Source organism: Eleutherodactylus coqui, chromosome 7 (genome assembly GCF_035609145.1).
Source record: "Eleutherodactylus coqui strain aEleCoq1 chromosome 7, aEleCoq1.hap1, whole genome shotgun sequence".
Lineage (NCBI taxonomy): Eukaryota > Metazoa > Chordata > Amphibia > Anura > Eleutherodactylidae > Eleutherodactylus > Eleutherodactylus coqui.
The window spans coordinates 88,729,829-88,753,296 of record NC_089843.1 but is presented as its reverse complement, the minus strand read 5'-3'; the positions used below and the strand labels follow the sequence as shown (position 1 = coordinate 88,753,296).

Sequence of the window (23,468 nt, the reverse complement as noted above, 5' to 3'; positions counted from 1 at the left end):
TTTGGCTGACTCTTTCATTAACATATGTCACTTGCGGGCAGCAGAATACAGACCCCGGGTTTAGGAGAACCTTTTTACCCCAAAAGGTGGGAGCCTTAGGTATGTGCAGTCCATGTGGTCAGACATGGCGATGGCCACCAGCTTGTAAATAGGGAACCAGGGAGATGTAGGCTGGGGGAGAACGCCCCACATAGGTTTGACTAATCTTTTTCCTCCATGTGGCAGTGTCGTGTACAGCTACATGAATCATCCTCCTGGCCCACTCTTCTCCCCTCTGATGTCCTGAGGTGCATCTGTCAGCCCATTGGTGCATCTGCAACTCAAATGCTTATTCCTGCTATTGTATTTATGCTATGAGCTTAGTTCTGTGGCTGTATTCATGTTATGAGTTTGGTTCTGGTGCTGTATTTATAATATGAGCTTGGTTTTGATACAGTATCTATTCCCATGCTCTTCTGACATAGGTATGCTGCTATATTACTGCTTTCTGCACAAGCAGAATGCAGGCAGATTGTCTAGCAGTGCAGTATATAGCATTTTTTATGATATGGGGGAACCAAAAACATTCAGAACAAGGTGCCATTTAATCTAAGGCTGGCACTGGGATTGCCATATATGACACATTCTAATATCTCGATGGAAAAACCCTTTTAATTAGCCACATTTTTTCATGCAACTGGGTAATATCTGACAATGGGGGAGTTTATTAAATCATTCGTACCACTATTGTGGCATTACAACACATGTCAGCACATTATAACACGTCATGTTTGAGCAATAACTTATGACTTTTATGTTTTCCCAACACTTTTGAAAAGTACAAAGAAAAGGGGCAGGGCCTAGCTGGTGGGGTAAAATCTCTGACAGATTTGCTATAATCTATGCCAGTAACTAGTGCAAATTAGAGCACAAATCTACGTCATCGTGAGGTTGGTGTACTGCATATTTGACTCTCTGGTGTACAGACAGCCAGAGATGTGACAGATTTAGTAAGAGACGTCTACCCCTTAATAGATTTGTCCCATTCTGCATTCCCTGGGTATTTCATGTAGACCTACCTGAATATGGTCAGTTACAATATATACCAACAGGCAAAATTCAGTTTTGCAAACAATAGAAATTCCTTGTAGCATAAAAGTAAAGAAACAATGCAACCAAACAGTGTCACGACACAGAGCATGGGTAATCTTAAATAATCACGGATAATTGCCATCAGAGGGAGGGAATGATTGCTTCCACTTTATAAATCACTGATGAGAGCTTGTCAGGATTACCATACCTTATTACCATACCTCCAAAAAGAGATTGATAAGCGACATCACAACAAGGCCAAAATAGGAGAATGGAACAACAAACCTAAAATAGAATCTGATGAATTATTTTAGGTTCTGAGAACTAATAAAAAAAATATAATATTCTAAAATATTCTCAGGGACATCAAGGGGGGCATTTATAACACTAAGTCTATGAAGGGAATATGGAGCTCTGTAGCATAAATGCATAGCTCTGACAGTCATTGTAGTGGCACAGAGTTAGGGTCCCTGTAACATGTGTTTGTTTACCCAGTGTGGATTGTTTGTGTGTGTCTATATTGTTGTTGGTCTTTTTTGTCATGTGTGTGGTGGCCTCTTTTGGTGGTCCTGAGGTCATTGTCTCGTGTTGGTGTTACCAAACTTGGTGGGGTCTATATGTTTGTCTTCCTAACCTGTTCTGTGTGGTGTGGTTGGCGGATAGAGTTAGTTGGAGAGAAAAGGAGAACACAAAAGTAGTTGGTGAAGGAGAACGTGTGAAAGGGAGGCTGAGGCTCTGACACTTCTGCCTGGGCTAATCCTGGGCACATCTCATTTAGCCATGGGATGCAATCCCTTTGAAGACCTGAAGTTAGAGCCAGTTTCAGTAGAAGGAGTCGGTGGTGAAGGTTACACACTCCCCTGCTTAACTACTGAGGGGAGGGACAGGACCAGTTCCACTACTGCAAGTTGAAGGACAAGTCTGGAGTGAGTGACTGCCCAATCAATGCTGCTAGGTCAGCAAGGAAAGGGCTCAATAAGTAAAGAAAGTCTCTTCGTGTTTTCCTCTCTGTGTCAGGGACGCTCTCCCAAGAATTCCCATCAGATAACTGAGACAGATGGCGACCAAATCCCGGGGAATAAGTGTTTTCCTAGCTCAAGTATGTCAGAGATTGTAAAAGGAAAATGTGCCAGAAGTATTGTATCTAAGACTGCTGCAGTGTATTGTGGGAAAATCAAACTTGGAAATCTTGAATAAAAACCATGTGCCTCCGGTTTAAACCACACTTTGACTGTGGACTATTATTTTTGGCTGTGATCATTCATTTTCTCAGAAGAGGCACTGGCGTCACATGGGCAGATAAGTTATCTCTATTAGCACTACTGCTAATGGACAGATAAGTTATCTCTATTAGCACTACTGCTAACTTTTACTCCTGCGTGCAGCCGGGTCAGGCGGCAACTAGATGTTCTGGGAGGAGACAGTAAAGCCATTTGTGATCCACCATTTTGTTCCCTGCTGTCTCCATGACCAAAGGTCTGGACTCGGCCACTTCATCATAAAGCTACATTAGGAAATTAAAGGGAATCTGCCACATTTGATTCAAGGGATATTACACTAAATTCAAATATGTACTTCTTATCGACTCTGAACAATCACTGCATTAGGAACACCTACTGAGTAATGGGTTGGTCCATCTTTTTGGGCGAAAACAGCTCTCAGACATTGGGGAAGAGATTCCACAAGGTGGCGAACATCCTACATACCTAGCTCGACCCATGTCCACTGCAGCAGATTCGTCTGTTGGTACTTATTTTGCTGATAACTGGGAGCAGATCTTACAGCCCTTTCTAGTATATCACAAACATATTCAATGGGGTTATAGTCCGGTGAGTTTGAGGACCAAGACAGTATGGAGAATTCATTGGTGTGTTCCTCCTACCTACTTGCCAAGCTCAATGGCATAGAGCACTATCTCATTGAAAGATGGCATTATGGTTGAGGAAGACTTCCTAAAGATATGGGGGGGCAGATGGTCAGCTAACAGGTCCTTGTGGTGTTCACTATTCAAAGATTGTGGAAAATGCTCCCCAGGCCATAACACCACCATCACTGGACTGTTGAACTTCAATAGTGCACCCAAGGGATACAGCTTCATGCAATTTATGCCAAATGCAGATTCTGTACTCCGTATGGTTCAGCAGTAAATGGGTCATTCCAGATGACCTTCTACCATGTGTCCAAGATCCATTGATGTCCTTCCTGGGCCTATGTCCAGGTGATGATGTAGGGTCTTCAGGGGAACTCCTGTTGATCTTTGGCTACTGAATCTCAATTGATGCAAGGTATGCTGCATGTTCATTGTGGAAATCTGAGAATGCAAGTGAGTACATAGTGCATATTTGAACCCTGCGTCCTTTAGAGCCACTCATTGCTTTAGTTTACGAGTGTGATTAGAGGTGACAGAATCCCTTTAATAAGCACAGAATTCAAGTGTAAAATAGGCCATGGACATGAGCCTTAAGTTTTATGTTTCACATGTTTATAAATAGCTAAAAGGGTCTTAAAATAAATAATTATTACATATAACTTAAAAGGTCCAAAATGAGACAAAAACAGAGGTAATTATGAACAATATAAAAATAGCACAAAAGTAGTACATGTCATTGTGCGGGATCCAATGGTAAGACCCCTCTCTCCAGAGCTCTTGTTTAATTATTAACCTGAAGTGTAATCTGAAGTCATTATCAGGATATGGTGGAGCAGATGAAGGTGTTCAGTATCCTGTCTAGCCTTGCAGTGAAAGTATATTTTCCAGAACATATATTGCATAATCTACTCGCTCTCTTTTCATGCTAGTCTCTGACTGTTTATCTGTAGTAGTTGCTTGGTAACCCACAATGCATTTATCTTTATGGACTGTTGGTGGTTATTATTATCTGCTTGTTCTACACAGTCATTTTGACTTACCGTATTTTTCTGACTATGAGGGCGAGCACCCACTGGCGTTTTTTTACCTGCGTTTTGCGTTTTGCGTTTTTCCTGCACAGGCATAGAGATAACATGTGTTCCTGTCCACTGGCGTTTTTTTTGCGTTGCGTTTGCGTTTTTAACATAGGAACTGTCTGTTGCATATGTGTCCTTATTTTTCTCCTAATGCACCCATGAAAGTCAATGGAAATTAATGGAAAAGCCGCGAAAACGCCGTGAAAAACACCACGAAAAACGCGCGGAAAAATCGCGGGAAACGCGGCGAAAACGCTGCGTTTTTTTCCCGCGGAAAACGCAAACGCCAGTGGGTGCTCGCCTTAAGGGCTCCCACACTTGCGATTTTTTAATGTTGCCTTTTTTAACGCGAATGTCAATGGGACTTTCTAATGTTAAAAACGCACTGCAAGTTTGTGCTTTGCGATTTTTGTGCAATGCGTTTTTAACATTAGAAAGTCCCATAGACGTTTGCGTAAAAAAAACACAGCGATATCGCGTGAAAAAAACACGCAAGAGTGCAGGAGCCCTGGGACGCAGTTTTCATCAAGATAAAATCATGCTGAAAGGCCTCTGCACCTTATTATCCAGAGGCAGGGGGGTCTGATGGATCCAGAGACCCCTGACCACTACCTTCATGATTCAGCAGTGCACTGCCTGATCATAGGGAAAACTCTGCATACATACGGTAGCTGCACAGTCCTCCCTCTCCCTGCCTAATCTGTCCCCTCCAGCAGATAACACTGGAGATCACTCACATATCTCCCCGGGGTGCAGGTCCTCCTCTATACACACAGGGACTGGCAATTGTAAAGATCAAAGGTCTTGCAGTAGCAGCTGGATCATGTGAGCAGATAGCAGCTAGAGGGGGTCATGTATTACTACACTTGTATGTGGGAATTTAGGTTGGGCAGCATACAGGCTGCAAGACATACGCACATGACAGGCAGCCATATGCAATGATATTGCATACTGATTGCGTGTCACACATAGCCACGTGTTATCTTGGCGTGTATGTGTGCATAATATGCGTCAACATAGCACATGCTGAGATTTATCTTACGTTTGTATTTCACGTAAGTTGTGTGACTAACAGTATGGCCGCTATGGCAGATTGGTACGCTGTACCGATACACTCGTGTGAGCCCGGCCTTAGTAAGAATAAAATCAGTGTTTAACATGCCAGTTGCAGGTATGTGTATATTGCAGAGCTGTCTGAGCTGTGTGTGTATATAGAAGAGCTACATGTGTATGTGCATGGAAGAGAGCTGTATGTGTGTATGTGAATACTGCATAGCTATTTGTGTATGTAGCAGAGTTGTGATTGCTGCAGAGCTGTGTGTGTTGTGCGCATGTACAATGTGCGTGCAGCAGTGCTGTGTATAATGTGAACTTATATGCTTACGCCATTGTTTGAATGGATATACTACGTTTAATAGGAATTGACTGTTCACTGTTAACTCCATTTTCTATACTAGAACACCGAAGTTAATGACGGCAGCCCCTCCACAGAGACCTCTATATTAGTATGAAATATTTTTTGCTATTTTCTGTTGTGTAAACCTGGATAAGTCTTATATTGAAAAAATATGCTAATTATTTTCAATCTGTAACGTGAATATTCATTTTACAATAAAAAAAAAAGATCTGCACAGATACATACTGCATGTTGCCATTTTATAAACTTAGCAAGCAAAAAGAAACCTGCTTAGATACAATGTAATAGTAAGGCCGGATTCACACGGCGATAAAATCATTTTAAGCATTGTGAGACACACAAATCTGAACCCCATTTTTCTGAATGGGGTCATACACATGACTGATGTTTTCCCGCATGGCACCGTGATGTTATTCAGGAAACAAATCGTGGCATGTTCTATCTTTCTGCATGATCTCGCATCGCAGTGCCCATTGTTTGCAAAGGGGCCGGCGGTGGCAGCATCACACCATGTGCTCAAGTTGCACGCAATGCGATGCGAGATCCACCATTGAAAACAATGAGCTTGCAATCTAGGGAGGACAGAAGAGCTTATTGTCTGAGAAAATAGGGGGGTGGGGGGCACAAGAGCTTACAAGCCATGGGGAGGAAATAGGTGTCACACAAGAGCTCACAATCTATGAGGAGGAAATCAGGCATGTCAAGCCTTCCAGAGTTCACTGGGAGTCACCCATTGTTATGGCCCATTACCCCCCAGGCTTTCACCTGTTCTTTGACTGCATCACCCACAAATCTGTATTTTGGGGTGGAATCATGTACTTGAGAACTGTAGTAAGGATAATGTGTTTGTCTTCCATCCCACGCTTCATATTTCTTTCACTGATTGACATGATATGAGTATGTGACTGCTGCAATCAATCACTGGCCTCAACAGTTCAAGTGCTAAGCCACAGCAGAACTGGCTGCCAGAAAGTGAGCTGAAATTGGTGAAACAGCAACTGGAGTGGCCAAGGATTAGGTTTGTCAGTAGTCACCCCTCTCCCTTCTTGGGTTGAGTAGAGTGGCTGCTCATTAGTCGGCATATGAACATTTTTGCTCCTCTATAGTGTAATCTGGCTTGCTGCATGCTATTAGGGTACATGACGATTGAGCCTTTCCCGTAGTATATGTCTTGTATCTGGCTTATTTTTCTGTGAGTTGTCTTTATACATTTTTCTCTCACCTCTGTCATTTTATGTAGTTAATTTTGAGATAGCTTAGATTCTGGCGGACGCGTGGTGGCCTTGCCGTGGCCCGTTAGCTTATGACTTTTGGCCAAAATTGGCCACGAACACCTGCATTTATTATTGCGTGTGTGTTTTGTTTTGTTTTTTTGCATGTGGTTTGCTATAGATGCCAGAGAAGCCCAGGATGGCATGCGGGTGTGGCACATGTTGTTAATACAGGGCCATCCACTGCTTTTTCAGTGTGGGTTGTACTCCTGTATGGTGTGGCACACTTATCTATGGCTGTCATCTTTGGTATCAGTTCATATTGTGCACATTAGGTTTGACAGCAGTCACCCCTCTCCCACCTTGGGTTGAGTTGAGTGGCTGCCTATTAGTGTGCACTAAACATTTTTGCTCCTCCATAGTGGAATCTCCCTTGCCGCATGCTATTAGGGTACATGGCGATTGAGCCTTCCCTGTAGTATATATCTTGTATCTGGCTTCTTTTTCTGTGAGCTGTGAAGTGCCCAAGGAAAGCAAAAGAGAGGAGCATAGTAAATGATTTACTTTACCACCTTAAGCCAGCTAGGGGAAGCAAATGGTTGTGGGGCTACAAAAACGGGACTTAAATTACTGGGGGGAGCTAATTACTCTGAAGCCATAAAGGGGGCAATATTATTTTGTGGTAGGAAATGTTACTGTGTAGGAGGCACTTAGAGAAGCATTGGAGGTAGCGTCAGAATAGGAAGGTTGAGTAGAAATGAGTCGTAGCTGGAAGATATCTTTATGAAGTCCTGGGCCTGGATGGAGAAAAAAAAAAATTCAAGGAGCATGATTTACTATATTCTGGGCTTACAGTGTATTATAATGTATTTTTGGGCTCACACTGTAGATTATTATTTATTTCTGGTGGGACAGTGTACTATAATTTATCTTGGGGGCACATGGTAGATTATAATTTATTTTTGGGGACACAGTCTATTATGTATCTGGGGACACAGTGTGTATTGTATTTCTTGGGGCACAGTGTATTATATATCTGTTCTCTCATTCTCTCCAACCCTCTTTTTCTCTCCAACTTTCTTGCTCTCTCTCACTCTAATTCTCTTCTCTCACTCCAGCTATGCTAGCCATACGGTGAGTTAGCCACACCCTCTGTTAGTAATACCCTCATAAGCCACACCCACCCTCCTTGAAAGTCTCTCACAAGTTGATGTCTTTGAAACCCCTTTAAAGAATCTTCATAATTCCTGCAGCTGAGGAACAGGCCATATGAAGCTTTATGCAGCAGAAATTCTAGCTGGACAGGGTTGGTGTTGGCAGGCTGGGGGTTAGGCATCTTTGGTACCTGGCGAAAGGGCCTACCTGAGTCCTGATCTCTTTCCACTTTTTTGGCCCAATCCAAGGACCGGACGACATAACGAATGCTAGCTATCTGTAAGATTGACTGGATTGCACTCTGGTTGTCATCAGGAACACGGCTCATCATACCAGAAGAGGAAGACATAGACTTCATGCTGCAGTAGGACTTCTGAACAAGTTTTTATTGTCAAGAAATGCTGGTCTGTCTTCTCCCTGCACTCTTGGCAGAACAGCCTGTGTGCCATGGAATGATTCTCTGTCTCAATCTTGCAGTTTCTCTGCTGCCTCCACAAATTAGCCCACATATATACTCCCATCCTTTTACTTTCAAATCTCTACTGCTTTTCCTAGGAGCATGGCAGGAACCACCCTATATAACTCCCCCAATGGAGTCTAAGGCGCGTAATGCCAGACACAGGCTCTCACCCAGTGCACTGAGGGTACAAAGCTTAAACGTTGCATTATTCCATGCTATTTCTATTAGTGCTGATTAAAACCTAATTAAGGCAATGCTCTAATGGTGAAACAGATGAAAGAAGTCATACATACATAATAAATGTCCTATGAAGAGTGAGAAATATAAAATAACTCACCCTGACGTGCCCAGGCCCCCTGGACAGGGAAGGTCCGGCACGCCCCAAATCCAAGTGAACCATGTTGTCAGGGTATTTTGGTTTAACAGTCCTGGTCCACCGGACATCCACACAGGAAGACCATCAAGGAAAGACCCCGAATGAAAGGATAGGAGAATATATATGAAAAAACAATATTGGTCAAGCCATAGGAGAAAATTCCCCAGCGCTCCAGGATATATATACATATTCCGAATCAGGTGTGTTCTCAAATTAGGACACCCCTGTGAAGTAAGTCACTTCCTTGCTATTTCACATATATTGGCTGTCTAGTATTGGCTGTATATATATCCTGGAGTGCAGTAAATGATTGCAACTCCTCCCACTGGCTCTTGATTGGCTGCTAGTGTAATACTTTACCTGCGAGCAATAGTCAGGGGGTGGGTTGACAAGTGTTTGTTTCAGAAACCCCAGGACCACTCTTAGCAATGACCTGCCCATTGGACCACTCTAACATGATTTATATATGATGCATAGCAGTTTGAAAGGCAGATTTGGGGGCGGCTGATGCAGTATTAGCAGTGGTGGAGGTACATATAGCCTGTCCTCTAAGTCAGCATCCCTACCTTAAAACCCTTTAAGACAGAACGATTATCGTTTAAAAAAATAGTTCAAACGAGCAAAAGTGAATGATCATTCAGTGTAAATGCAGCCAATGACAGAACGATGAGCGGTAATTGTTCACTTTTCGTTGTTCATCCAGTTCACGAAGGCATAAATATCATCAATGGCTCATTCACTTATTGTTCAGTTTCTGCCCTTCTCATTCACTTACAGAGTGAATGTAAATGATTGAATGATTTTCCGCTTGAATGAGTCAACAATGTGTCTGCCTGAATAAACAGGCTGGTCGAGTAAATTCTGACGTCATTCGCTCATTCAGAGGATAATCGCTTGGTGTAATCGGCCCCTTACTACTGGTTTAGCAGCTGTAGAGACACTGACAGATGTCCTTTAATTCAGATCTAAATGACAAACTGAGCCCTGCTACATCTGTAAGCTCTTTGTTTAGACGAGCCAAGAACCAGACGCAATGTTTCACACATCGTAAATAACACACAGAAAACAGTAATTGCAGATTAAAAGTCTGACAGAACGTAATTATTTTGCTGACATCGATCAGCATACGAGTAATGATGTGGTTTATCGCAGTGTGCGGTAATCTCTCACTCCACTGCAAAATCAGAGTGCCGTAATTGGCCTTGTGATGATTCCCAAACAACTGCATACGGAACATTGTTTGTCATTGGGGCTTAGGTAGAACAACTACGAAAAGAGAAACTATTAGCCTTTATTTCACACTACGATTTTAATTCCAGCGCCTTTGCCATCTTGGGTTTCTATCTTTTATGCAGAAAATGGTATGGGGATGGAAACCTGAACAGAATGGGGACAGGAACAAAAGCTTCTTAGGCCTCATGTCCACGGGGAAAATCAGGCCCGCCGCGGATTCTTCATGCAGAATCCCGTAGCGGGTCCCTCCTGCCCCGCGGACGTGAGGCTTGAAAAGAAGAATTACTCACCTGTCCGGACGCTGCAGATCTTCCCTCCGTCCCGGGCGGATCTTCTTCCTTCGGCCCGGCGAATGTGCTCGGCACACCGGCAGCATGCCGCGCGCATGCACTCTATTTTTTTTTTTAACTCCTGCTCTCCCGCGCCGGAGAGCAGAAATTCAGCTGCTGGTGTGCCGTGGATCCGGAAGGCTTCCATAGGCTTCAATAGAAGCCTTCGGGAGCCGTCCCTGCGGGAGACCCGCACTAAAATGGAGCATGCTGCGGGTGTTTTCCCGCACTCACAATCCGCGCCTCAAGGGAAAATTACATCCGCAGGTATTTAACTACCTGCGGTTGTCCAATGCATCCCTATGGGGCGCTGATCACGCATGCGGGAGAAACGCTGCGGATTTTAAATGTTATTTTGCCGTGGACATGAGGCCTTAGTCCTCATTTCACATGGTATTTTTAGCAGGGTAGAAAAGCACTGAAAATGGCACTTTTTTGTCCCAAGTAGAAGATCAGCGGAGCTCCATTGGCACACAACCAGGGATCCGAGGAAGGTAAGTTTAAGCTTCTTTATTTTAACATATTCACAGAGTATGCAGGCAACGCGTTTCGCTATAGAATCAATACCTCCCTTAGGCCATGCAAAACATACATGCTTTATAAGGATCATGTCAGTGTTTGTTTTGCATGGCCCGAGGAAGCTGTTGGTTGTATAGTGAAACGCATTGCTTGCATACTCACTAGGTATTTTAAAAGAAATAATCTTATTCTTACCTTTCTCAGGTCCCTGGTTATGCGTCCATGAGGCTCTACTGATCTTCTTCTACTCATTACACACTTACGCTAGCTGCACAGAGCCAGCAGCTGCCAGCCCCTTTCTACACTCAATTAGAGCTGTATGAGCACTATCACTTACATAGTGCTTTATCCTGTACCACAGGGGTACACATAAGGTGCTATTTTTGTGTTTTCTATTTACTCTTCTATCTCACTAAAATGGTCTATATTTTATTAAACACTGATTTTATTGTTAAAAAAGCATTATAATTAGAGATGAGCGAACACCAAAATGCTCGGGTGCTCGTTACTCGGCACGAAATTTTCGCAATGCTCGAGGGTTCATTTCGAGTAACGAACCCCATTGAAGTCAATGGGCGACCGGAGCATTTTTGTATTTCGCCGATGCTCGCTAAGGTTTTCATGTGTGAAAATCTGGGCAATTCAAGAAAGTGATGGGAACGACACAGCAACGGATAGGGCAGGCGAGGGGCTACATGTTGGGCTGCATCTCAAGTTCACAGGTCCCACTATTAAGCCACAATAGCGGCAAGAGTGGGCCCCCCCCCCCCCCCCGCACTGTCAGCGTAAAGATCGTTCTCCTCTGGCACAGCTGTAACAGCTGTAGCAGAGAAGAACGATGTTAGCCCATTGAATTGAATGGAACCAGCAATACAGCAGGTTCCACTGAATGCAATGGGCTGCCGGCGATCGCAGGATGAATGGTCGGGAAGGGGTTAAATATATAACCCCTTCCCTGCAATTCATCCAGAAATGTGATACACTAAAAATATATACCGGCGTATAAGGCGACGGGGCGTATAAGACGACCCCCCAACTGTCACCTTATACGCCGGCAATACAGTGGAGCAAAGAATAAAAAGCATTACTTACTTCTTCAGACGATCTGCGCCGCTCCTGCAGACTGTCACTCCTTCCTGGTCCACGGACTAAAGCTTTCTCTATGAAAGGCTTGAAATCCCCGCCTCCAGAAACACAGCCAATCACAGCAATTCAATGACATCACTGTCATTGGCTGTGATTGGCTGAAGGCACGTGTGTTTCTGGAGGCGTGGATTTAAAGCCTTTCGTAGAGAAAGCAATGCTCTGCCGGGAACCAGGAGGGAGCGACAGCCTGCAGGAGCACCGCAGAACACCAGGAAGGAGTGACAGTCTACAGGAGCGGCGCAGATCGTCTGAAGAAGTGAGTAATGCTTTTTATTCTTTGCTCCACTGTATTGCCGGCGTATAAGGTGACAGTTGGGGGGTCGTCTTATACGCCCCGTCGCCTTATACGCCGGTATATATTTTTAGTGTATCACATTTCTGGATGAATTGCAGGGAAGGGCTTATATATTTAACCCCTTCCCGACCATTCATCCTGCGATCGCCGGCAGCCCATTGCATTCAGTGGAACCTGCTGTATTGCTGGTTCCATTGAATTCAATGGGCTAACATCGTTCTTCTCTGCTACAGCTGTTACAGCTGTGGCAGAAAAGAAGGATTTGTCTTCTATATGTTCTCAATGGGGTCGGCGCTGCTGCCGCCGGCCCCACTGAGCGCATATAGAGACGATTTATGGCCTTTAGAAGGACCGTTGGGGTTCTTGAAGCCTACAATACACCTAACACTCTCCCTATAGCAGCTCCAACACGATACCACTTTCCCTGAACTAATGTCAGAATACATCCATAGCGAGCCGCGGGAAGGGCAGATTTCAATACTCGGGTGACACCTTATCTCCCCAGCCACTCACAGCAGGGGGGTGGTATAGGGCTTAAACGTTGCAGGGGGAAGTTGTAATGCCTTCCCTGTCTTTCAATTGGCCAGAAAAGCGCGCTAACGTCTCAGACAGGAAAGTGAAAGTAACCCGAACACCGCGTGGTGCTCGTTAAGAGTAACGAGCATCCCGAACACCCTAATATTCGCACGAATATCAAGCTCGGACGAGTACGTTCGCTCATCTCTAATTATAATGCTGCACCTTCCATTGTTGGTTCCATCACCTCTTCAGCTGATGATGATTCCTCTTCTCTGTATGCTTTATGCAAGCCTTACAACAATAAATCAATTCTTAGTAATTGTTATAAGGCTTGTATAAAGAGTCTAACATTGACTTGCAGGAATGCTGTCTTCCAATAGGTGGCACTGCAGAGGTATTGTTCCATCTTCCATATTTAGATATTTCCTGGAGGAGCATGGATGACCTTATAAGTCTCCTCACTCACCTTCTAGGTGTCTCTTTGCACATCTTCCAGGTGCTCTACTTAAGGAGAAATGATACCTTTCCTGACCCCTGTCATAGTCCTCTCACTAGCCAAGCCAGAAACCTACTACATGCTGATGAGGGGCAAAAAACCCGAAATCGCTGTCTATGTATGGTATTCTGGCTTGGTTTACAATTCCTGCTCATTGTTATAAGGCTTGTATAAAGAGTCTAACATTGACTTGCAGGAATGCTGCCTTCCAATAGATGGGGCTGCAGAGGTATTGTTCCATCTATACTTATTTGTATATTTCCTAGAGGAGCATGAATGGCCTTATAAGTCTTCTCACTCACCTTCTAGGTGTCTCCTTAAAGGGGTTCTGACACAAATAAGGTTTTTATGCTTTAGCAGCCATTGTTCCCTGGTCTGCCTAATGGACAGAGGGAACCCATGGTTTAATGGCTGCTAAAACATAAAAACCTCATACTTACCTTTTCTCCTGTTGTTGTTGACATCGGGGGGGGGGGGTCATCTCCCGGCAGGCGCTGCTCTTCCTCTTCTTCCTCCACGAGCCGCGCTGCTCCGGGATCGCGCGCATGCGCAGTGGAGAGGTGCCCTCTGACAGGAGTCAGGACGGGCCGTGTCTCCACTGCGCATGCGCAGAATCTCGGAGTTCAGCGAGGATGGACAGGCCGCCCACAGCAAGCACTGCTTGTGACGTGCTTGCTGTGGGCGGCCCGTCCGTTCACCTCGGAAGTGACTGACGGACGGAGCAGAGCCGGAAGCGGTCATTTTGACCGCTCCTGCTCTGCTTCTACAAGCCACAAAAGAAGATGCCGGCTGGAGGGGACATGCCTGGCGATCGGTCCTAGCCAGGCAAGATGAGTAAAAAATTTTTTTTTTTATGTCAGAACCCCTTTAAGGAGAAATGATACCCATCCGTTCTCCTCTGCTAGTCATGGGATCACATCACTTCTAGCACCAGCTGCTTCAATGGTTTTATCCATCCTCCAATGGGGACCTGCCCTGATTACTCTGGCAGCAAGGTTCTATTTGCTTCTGTACTGAGCTAAGGTATATCCTGCTACTGCCATTTTAGACATCTTATTGTCTGCTAACCTTCCTGACCATTGCCTGTTTGCTATTTATGATTGAACTCCACTTGATGTAATGGATGTTTTAACTTACTGAGGTTGTGCCGACATACATAACCCAAAAATGAGGGCCCCGGGGAAAACAGATGATTGCATCAGTTCCTGCTTTCAGCACCCTGATAAGCAGCTGAATTTCCCTGGGGAAGATACAGCCAGCCAAACATTTGCCCTGCAGTGGTCATTGCAGGGGAAGCATAGTATTCTAGGATGGACATTCACATGAATGGCCGCCCTGTAATACAAGAACAGCACTGGGTCCACCAGGATGGGAGAAGTTCTTGCACATTGACTCCTGGTTATATAGAGAGGTCACAAGCAGGCAACCCTACCTACTCACATATGAGTATATGAACAGGGTTTGCCTCTGGGTATTACCCCTTTAACTACTTCCAGGCCCAAGTACAGATGGGCAGTGATAGAAATAGCATATTCTTTAGCATGGCTAAGTTTTGATTCTTTTTTTTGAGCAAAGCCGAGGATATCTCAGTCAGTTTCTTGCGTTGTATACTCTGGGGATGGAGCCATCTCCAGTAGGTATTTTTATCCTGCAAACAGACTTGATTTTATGCTCATATTATTGAAGATGTTCTGTGCTTCAGCTTGGATGTTACTTTCAATCTGAGTTTCTTGGCATTATCCCAAGAGGAAACAAAAAAACATTGATGAGGATTTTTCCCTTAAAAGAAAAAAAATCAAGCCGGGAAAGGTCCTTGAGTTGTCCTTTTGTGTGTTATTGTGTTGTTTTAGATTTTTTTTCAGCTTTTATTACAGTGACCATAAAGGTTGTCATTCATCCAGCTTTTCAAAAACCCTGAATGGCAAATCTACATGCAGTTCTAGCAAGTTTGCAGTTCCGTCTTCCTACTCATAAACCAGTATGAAAGTATGAACAGAGCTCTTGCACAGATAGGAGATTGGTTGACGCTGTGTACATATCATGCTATATGTGATTCTGCATACATCAGGCCTCCTGAATTTGGGGGCATGTGACCTGTGATTTGACACACGATGCATTAGTCATTCCTTCTGAAAGAGGACACTTCAGATGGCTGGCACTCAAGGCTTGTACCCTGCATAAAGTTTAATATTAAAGAGGTTAACCCACCAAAACAACTTATCACCTATCCACCTAACTCCCATTGATTACAAGACTGGGGGTCCTGAGTCCTTGGTATGAATAGAGCAACAGTCACACATGCATTCATCACTTGATGGTGGTATTATTTGAGTACTCTGTGATGGAATGGCGTGCCGCCATTGTAGGCAGACCATGTGATTGCTAGGGGTAACTTACTAAGAGACTTAAAGACGTACGGGAAATACAAAGAGAGGATCCCAAAACTATGGGGGGGGGGGGGGCACAAGGGGAAAATCAGCACTATAGGGGGGCCACAGAAAGAATGTCAGGAGTATGAGGGGCAACAGAGGGGATTTCAGCACTATGAGGGGCTGCAGGGCGACACCAGCACTATGGCTGGCTGCACGAGGACGCCAGCACTATGTGAAACCACAGAGGTGACAGCAGCACTCTGTGAGGCTGCAAAGGGGAAAACAGCACTATTTGAAGCCATATAGAGGATTCCAGCACTTTGGGGGTAGTGAGAGGTTAATTGGGGTAGCAGCAGGATGTGGTGATAGGTTGTGGCTGGAGGACATCTTTATGGTGATCTGGACCCAGCTAAAGAACAAAAACGAAACTAGACATCACCAATCAGAGGAAGCGTCAACTGTGATCATTGCGCTGAAGTCACTGTCATTGTGTAGAACTGATATCTGGCTAATCTATGGTGACGTCATTATTTAGAGGTATCTTAGAGCTGAGCACCTGTATCTGAGCCTGACATGTTATACATATGCTGCTTTTAATACATATATATTTTGTTGGGAAGGGCCCAAATCTGAGTTTTGCTATGGGGCTCTGTGATTTCTTCGTACACCCCTGTGTGATGGTATTTACTTTAGCATGGTATTATTCTTGTGGTGTGCAATGGTGGGTCGTATTATACAGCACTGTTATGTAGGCAGCAGTATGGAAGTATTATTGGCCAAGATATGGCACTATTACATGGGCACCATACTGTGTGACACATTATTAGGTAGTGTATGGTTATTTGTATACTATACAGGTGGATATCATAGGCCAAACAGATGTTAGCGCACAGGGCACCATCCAATGTGAGGCCAGTGCTGCCTGACGGCGATCTGTAAAATGATAAAAATAATCAATCGCGTTCTCAGTGTTGTTTTTGCTTTCATGATTTATTGAAGAGTAAAATAAAATTTCAATGAGAAGACTTCTGCAAAAACATCATTAAATAGTAATTAACTGTGACACTGATTTAAAAAAATGATATAGCAGGGGAATATGTCAATGCTGTGTGGGTGCAAATACAACCAAAATTCCCAAATGTTGCAATACGCCTATTGACCACTAACACAGTCAATATTTAGTTGTGGCCAAAACCCCAACTGCTCTCAGTTGGCGCACCATGATATTTTTCATCATGACAACTTCACAAGTACTGCAAGCGTAGCTGCGAGATCAGCGCCAGTAGCCTTACTGTATTGCATAGTCCTGCTAATACCGCCACTGTTGGGGCTTAAACACATGGCTGTGCTTTTGCCCAATTTTGTGGCCATGAAAATCACGGCTGTAAAACGAGACGATTTCAATTGCTTTTAATGGTTTGGTGTTGACTAGCAGGATTCGCGGGCGTCAATACTACAAGCGGGAAAGATAGGGCAGGATCTACCTTTCTGCTTTGTTTTGCAAACTTGCGTGCAATAACATGGAGTTTCAATAATAAAAAAAAAACACTAGTTCATGCGCTAATACACTCTGTAGGGGCGGGCGCATTAGCACATATGCACCATTCTGTTTTAGCCCTTAGGGTCAGAGAAAAATCCAGTTGTATAGATGCCTATTAGGGTAATGTATACGTGTGGAACATCTTGACGTATGCTAGGATATTGTTAGAAGAAAACTAAAGTGGAAACAATAAATAATGTAAAAATGAATTACACACAAAACACATTTTTTTAAACGTTTTATTCAGTAAAGACCATATAAAATAGCCCCACATATAAATATACTTAGCTGGTAGTGAAAATAAATGTTAAAAAAAAAGATGGTGGAATATTTTTTCCTTATACCCCTTAAAACGAAATTTATTAGGATTAAACGCTAAGGAATATGTACCCCAACATGATACATACGGAAAGGACAGCCTGTCCCTCAAAAATGGCCCTTATACGTCTTTGCTGATAAAAAAAAAAAATTGTAATTGAGAATGCCAAAATAGAAAAGCCAAAAAACGTATTGCATCCTTCAGGATCTTTTATTGGTGCGGAATATTTCTGCAAGACGCAGTAAATTATGCACCAAAAATCTGCATGCATGCAGGATGTGAAGCAGACGTCCACAGCAGCAGATAAGGGCTTCTTCACATGGGCGTGATTCTGTCCCATTATGTGGCTGCACAACGGGACAAAACGAAACCATTGATTTCAATGTATTTGCTTTGATTAGCGGTATTTTCATCCATTAATAGCACGGGCGATAAAAAACTTGCCCTTTCTTAACTATATGCAGCAAAGATGGGGAGGACCTATCTTCCTGCTGTTGGCACAGAGTTCGAATGGCCAAAGAAGAAAAAAACCCTGGTTCATGCGCAACTATACTCCATAGCGGCGAGCGTAGTTGCGCATACGCCCGTGTGTTTTTGCCCTTAGCTGCTTTTAGCTGCATCCCGTAAATATATTCTGCTCATGTGAAAGGTCCCTTAAAGGATTGTCTCATTAAAACAGTCCCTGGTCATATCTCTGGTATATTTCATATATCATGGGAGGGGATCTCCAGTGGGAGCACAATGCAGAGGTGCTATTTAAGAGCACTGCCACACCTCTCAGCAGGTTGTGTATGGTGTTCCAGTTCAGCTCCATTCACTTTAATGACACGGTCCCTGTGTACTGTTTCTAGAAGAAAATAGCCACACTTTTCTAATCTTGTACAAAGACTTTAATTGATCTTTCGGATGATTGGCCGCCTGTAATACTACATTTCCCCAGTAGTGGCCAGTGCAGGTGAATTGTAGCCTGAAGCAGACTCCCCCAGCAATGATCGTTGGGGCGGCTTGAGAGATTAGAGCTGTCTTTTATTTCAATAGGGGTCATCTTTGAAATAACCCATTTAAGAGGTTACATTGGAACACCATGGGGGATAAGAGTTATATACTGTATATAGCAAATAGGAAAGATACAGTAGGTATGTAGGGTTAAATGTGCAGCAGTATAATCATTTTAAATCCTATTGCCTTTGTATCATGAGATCCAGACTACTAGTCATTTAAACAATGTTCTCCTGAAATCACTCAGTGCCAAGAATACTATAGCCCCAAGCCAATCCTTTCCTGGCGTTTTCTGTGCTTAAGATGAAATCAAATAGAAATGTCATTACATTGTGTCTGGGCTCCCTGTTCTCTCTGGATGCAGAATAAGCAATAAAAGTGAATCAATGAATTAGAGGAATAATGCATTAATGGTAAGACCATGTTGTATATGAGATCAAGTACAAAATCATTTACTATTAAATTATATAGGAGTTCTATAAGAACTATTTCTATGGAGCTTAGAGAAGTAGACATCTCATGCCGTGCAATAGTCACAGGGCTTTGTGAGTGACAATAACTGTTACAGGGAAAGGTTAATAATGACAGAAGACTCTGTTAATGTGTAGAAGAAGACACTGTGTAACATTTAAAAGACATCTTCAAGGTATCACTACCCCTGTCCCTTTATCTGCAAGGAAAGAGGGACCTCTAGTGGTTGCATCTGGTATGATCCATAGAAACATTGGGGACACAATCAAAATAGTAGTATGTGCACTGAATACAATGTATCCATTTCACTACACAGGTGATTTTCACATTTGATTTCTGTGCATTGAGAGATTATTTTAAATGTGTCTATTTACGTGTGCGATCTTTCTCTTGCAGCATCTGTGAGATGGATAAATTGCAACATGTTCTAATTTTGGGCAAATCTGTTCAAGAATCATACAGAATTCCCTAAGGGAGCAAAAAAAAGAATTGAATCAAACTCGCATGTAAATGCGAGTTTCATGTTAGTGCCATTCTCTCTTTTTTTTAACTATTGGAACAACATGTGATTTTTATGCACGTGAAAATCAAAAGTGCAGGAATGCGATACGTTTTTCTCATAAAACGCTTCGCACTCACATAAAAAATCATGAGTATACAAGTGCTATATCGCACTTGGTCGTGTAAAAAATGCACCCTCATAATAGATGCAGTCTTAAAAAAGTAGCAACATAATAAAAAATACAAATAATAATAATATTAAAAGTCACCCTCCCTTCTATCTGTTGTGAAACTTTAGAACATGCTTATCTGATAGTTAGCAATCTGTTGTGGAACTACAAGTCCCATCATAAGGTATATGTTTGGTTGTTGGGGTTGTAGTTCTGAAGCAGTTGCAAAGCTCTTACCTATATAGCCATGCACAGAACATACACTTTATTCATGGAAGGGATGAAGTGTTTGGTTACTATACAGCTGTGTACATGCCGACCTTGTATAAATCCCTAAATATGTAGTTAATATGTGGAGAGAAGAGTTACTATCTGAAATACCCTTGAAAAATGATAACCCCCGTGCAGCAGATGTGGGCTTGGAATTAGAAGGGTATTACACGCGGAGAATCATAGTCCCCTACAATGACATATACAATAACAGAGCTTGTAAGGGGCACAGCATGACATAACACAAGAGCCTTCTTGTCACTTTGCGTTTGAAATGTGACTTGTCATGTGGAGGAAAGAAACAGACTTACCAGGAATTGATTCAATGGTCCCAGTGCACTTAACAGCAGCTAAGTACCCTGTATTAAATGCTTTTAAAGCTTTCCAAATCCAAGCAAAAACATACAAGAAGAGGGTGCAGTAAATAGCAGGAGATCACAGGATTTTGCCATCACACTGGGTAGGAACAGATTTGCATTTGGCAGAAATGCTGAGAGAACAGCTCATAGCTGTGGATCTGGAGTCAAGACTGATATAAGAGAGCAGATGCTTCGGATGCATTAGAAGGATCTTACTGAGCTGCTGCTTGCTACCAGTTCCACCTCCTCCTAGAGGACTATGAACACTGCCCCTGCTGGATCACTGTGTACAACATAAGACAGAAGACCAGAATGAGAACATGAACTCTACCAGCTTCATGCCTATGATGTGTGGAACATGGCATCACTTCTAATAGCAGGATGCTGGTGCCCAGGAGGAGAGAAGAGCTGCTCTATCAGATGCATCTAAGCTACCTGGAACAAAGAGACCTGGGACAATGATCAGAGATGAGGGTTAAGGAGATAATAACTTGGCAAGGGACTCAGGAGGATGAGGTGGCTGGGATATGTGAATGCCCTCTGAACACCAGTATGGATATTACTGACAACACCACTGAAGGCATTAATAGTACTTTTATGCCATCCACTGGACCTTATAGTGGGGGGCAATACTCTGTGACTGCTATCTGGAGCTTGGTAGCAATTGTAGGGTTCCTTATTATTTTTACCATCGTTGGGAATGTCTTTGTGGTTATTGCTGTGTTGACTAGTAGGGCTCTTAAAGCCCCACAAAATCTCTTTTTGGTGTCCTTAGCTGTGGCTGACATCCTGGTGGCTGCACTGGTCATGCCCTTCTCTTTGGCTAATGAACTGATGGGATACTGGTACTTTGGAAATGTATGGTGTGATATCTATCTAGCTTTAGATGTGCTCTTCTGTACCTCTTCTATAGTCCACCTATGTGCTATAAGCTTGGACCGGTACTGGTCTGTCACCCAGGCTGTTGAATACAACCTAAAAAGGACCCCCAGAAGGATTAAGGGCATTATTGTCACCGTCTGGTTGATATCTGCTTTTATCTCATTTCCACCTTTGATCTCTATGGATAGACAAGGAGGGGAAGCTATGAGAAATGGCAACTTGACTGATGGGAATGAGAAGTGTGAACTGAATGATGAGACTTGGTACATTCTCTCTTCTTCTATAGGATCCTTCTTTGCCCCCTGTGTGATAATGATCCTAGTTTACATTCGCATCTACCAGGTGGCCAAGCTGAGGACCAGGACTTTGTCAGAAAAGAAGCCAAACACTGACTGCTCCTCTCACGCAGAGAATGGTTTTAGTAAGGGACCATCAATGAAATTTCCTGTAGAGAAGGAGAATGGACATTACCCATCCAGACCCATGCCACCAAAAGTCACAGATTTAGATGAACTGGACATTGAGGAGAGCAGCATGTCTGAGGGCAAGAGGAGGAAGAGCAGCAGTAGAGAAGACAATACTGACTCCAGTAAGGACAGGAGGAACTTGTCCAAGCAGTCCAGCCGCCAGTCCAGGTCTAGCAACAAATCGATGGACATGTTCTCCTCAAGGAAAAAGAAGAGAAGCAGCATCTCCAGGAGGAAACTCACCCAAGCCAGGGAGAAGAGGTTCACCTTTGTTTTAGCTGTGGTCATGGGGGTCTTTGTTGTATGCTGGTTCCCTTTCTTCTTCAGCTATAGCCTGTATGGGATCTGCAGGGAAGCCTGTGCCATTCCAGAAACTTTATTTAAGTTTTTCTTTTGGATAGGTTACTGTAACAGTTCACTGAATCCTGTCATATATACCATATTCAATCAGGATTTCAGACGTTCCTTCAAGAAAATTATCTGCCTAAGCAAGAGGAAAAAATTCACTCATTGAGATGGGAACAGTATTGACATTGCAAATTGCCTTAGGATGCTAAGAGCACACCATAGGGAGGGAGCCATTGGACTAAACACGGCTTGTTCTCAATGACCACAATGATGTGACAGTGTGAATGTACAGACAGGATGTCATGGTCCTGTGACACCTTGGTACAGTTCTTGATGATGATTAATATATACTGTATGTCTTATATTCTAACCTGATTATGTTTTCTACATTACAAACAAGGGCAGAGAAGCAAAGTCTTCTGTATCATAGGCTTTCAAACATTGTCTCTTTTTTTTAAAGGCACCTTATACTATAGTATATTTTACATTTGTTTTGAGGCAAGCGCAAATATATTTCCTATGAAAAGCTGTGTTCTGTTTTTATCAGTCAATCTGGGGGAAAAGTGCTCAGGAAATACGTTGTATATTGGTTGTGTATGATGGATTGATTTAACTATGTCTTGCTGCTGCTGGGCTCCTAGTAAAAATTTATTTTGTATACTTGTTGGCTTCATCTTTGGTAACCAAAGAGTTAACAAGCTTATATTAACCCGAATAATAAAGCTGTCCCCGTTACATGATGGTTGTACATATGAATGAGAACAGACAGTCACAGTTCTGTATAGAAGTCATGATTACTGTTAATGGAGCATTATGGACTATTGAGAATGCTGCATTCTATACACTAATGCTGTGGAGATGGACTGCTTATTATGGGCTTATAACGGTATCTTTACTTTATATGCAAAACTGGCATCTACAAAGGGTATTGCAGTTTGTGGTTAAGCCAGGGATGCTATTAGATCTTTTGTTACGTGAAGCTCCTTCCTCAGATCTAATATGGGGGAAGTGCAGCATATATATGCCAAATCATTGCCCCTTTAAGAGTCAAGGAAGGGTGCTGCCTGAGGCATAGTTTGCTACCTTGAGTGTTACCCTCCCTCTATGTGTCATTTTCATTCTTGTGGGTGTTTAATAAGGGGGGGGGGGGTGTAGGAGTTGCTATTGTTAATTTTTTTGTTTGCCCACATAGTACTATGGTAACATTAAATTCAAGTACAGTCTTAGCCTATTTTCTTTATACATATGTAGCAGAGCTGAGTTTTTTTAGAAGAGAACCAAAAACGTAAAGAGATTCTGTCACCAGGCTTATACTGACCGAACCACAGGCATCATGAACCTGAGACAGGTATGCTCATTACCGCTGTGTATGTTTAATTCTGAAATGTCGTGGCGTTTCTAGAATAAACACACTTTGACGTTTGACTCGGAGCTTAACTCCGAGTCACTGGGACGGGCCAAGGTGGCTTCTCCCCATTCGCATCATGCAGAGTGGCAGCTCTCTCCCCTTTAGTGTATACGCAGAGAACTGTCACTCTGCATGCTGCGGGCAGGGAGAATCCAGAATGGCCCACCTCCATGACTCGGAGCAAAACTC

The 23,468-nt window shown here is 43.3% G+C and overlaps 1 protein-coding gene across 1 annotated transcript; it reads left to right on the top strand.

The window, feature by feature from the left end:
* The first annotated feature begins 20,380 nt into the window (after positions 1-20,380).
* Positions 20,381-22,501, top strand: ADRA2C (adrenoceptor alpha 2C). Its single transcript, XM_066574652.1, has one exon. The coding sequence runs from the start codon at positions 20,643-20,645 to the stop codon at positions 22,035-22,037; it is 1,395 nt and encodes a 464-aa protein (XP_066430749.1). The 5' UTR covers positions 20,381-20,642; the 3' UTR covers positions 22,038-22,501.
* The last annotated feature ends 967 nt before the right edge of the window (positions 22,502-23,468 follow it).